Source organism: Myotis lucifugus, unplaced genomic scaffold (assembly GCF_000147115.1).
Source record: "Myotis lucifugus unplaced genomic scaffold, Myoluc2.0 scaffold_523, whole genome shotgun sequence".
In the NCBI taxonomy this organism is placed as follows: domain Eukaryota; kingdom Metazoa; phylum Chordata; class Mammalia; order Chiroptera; family Vespertilionidae; genus Myotis; species Myotis lucifugus.
The window spans coordinates 133,138-134,154 of record NW_005871571.1 but is presented as its reverse complement, the minus strand read 5'-3'; the positions used below and the strand labels follow the sequence as shown (position 1 = coordinate 134,154).

The 1,017-nt window shown below is 65.5% G+C and overlaps 1 protein-coding gene across 1 annotated transcript in view; it reads left to right on the top strand.

Moving 5' to 3' along the window:
* The window catches only part of ARHGEF10L (Rho guanine nucleotide exchange factor 10 like), a 115,409-nt gene extending 114,412 nt beyond the window's left edge, over positions 1-997 (top strand). Inside the window, exon 27 of the mRNA XM_023745203.1 lies at positions 7-997. Coding sequence (XP_023600971.1) covers positions 7-498 — 492 coding nt within the window. The 3' untranslated portion in view covers positions 499-997. The remainder of the gene's footprint in view (positions 1-6) is intronic.
* The last annotated feature ends 20 nt before the right edge of the window (positions 998-1,017 follow it).

Below are 1,017 nucleotides of genomic sequence, written 5' to 3'. Positions count from 1 at the left end.
GTGACTCCTGGCCGTGGCTACAGCATCTTGGCCTGGACATCCTACGGAGTGACCAGAGGAGCCGAGGGCCCCAGGGCCGAGGAGGACAAGCCGGACGGGCAGGCTCCTGAGCCAGCGCCCGCGCCCTCCAGCCACGTGGGCCGGGAGCTGACCCGCAAGAAGGGCATTCTCCTGCAGTACCGGCTGCGCTCCACGGCCCACCTCCCCGGCCCGCTGCTCTCTGTGCGGGAACCCGCGCCCGCCGATGGCTCCGCCCTGGAGCACAGCGAGGAGGACGGCTCCATCTACGAGATGGCCGACGACCCTGACGTCTGGGTGCGCAGTCGGCCCTGCGCCCGTGACGCCCACCGCAAGGAGATCTGCTCCGTGGCCATCATCTCCGGCGGGCAGGGCTACCGGAACTTCGGCAGCGCCTCGGGTGTGGGCGGGAGGCCGGCCTCCTGTGGGGACATGGACAGCACCCTCCTCATTTGGCAGGTGCCGTTGTTGACGCTATAGCCCCCACCCAGGGAGCACAGCTGCAGCCGTGTCCCGCTCTCAGCCTGCGTGGGATCTTCAGCCAGCCAGGGCCCCGGGAATGTGGGTGGAATCGCCTTCCAGGGACCTGCCCAGGGCTGTGTGGAGGGGCCTGGGTCTCTAGTAACAACCCCAGGTAGACAGGCCTGAGACTCTAGTAACTACCCAGGTGGAGGGGCCTGGGTCTCTAGTAACTACCCAGGGGGACGGGCCTGGGTCTCTAATAACTACCCAGGTGGAGGGGCCTGGGTCTCTAGTAACTAGCCAGGTGGATGGACCTGAGTCTCTAGTAACTACCCAGGTGGAGGGGCCTGGGTCTGTAGTTACTACCCCAGGGGGATGGGCCTGGGTCTCTAATAACTACCCAGGTGGAGGGGCCTGGGTCTCTAGTAACAACCCCAGGTGGAGGGGCCTGGGTCTCTAGTAACAACTCCCAGGTGGAGGGCCTGGGTCTCTAGTAACTACCCAGGGGACGGGCCTGGTCTCTAATAACTACCCAGG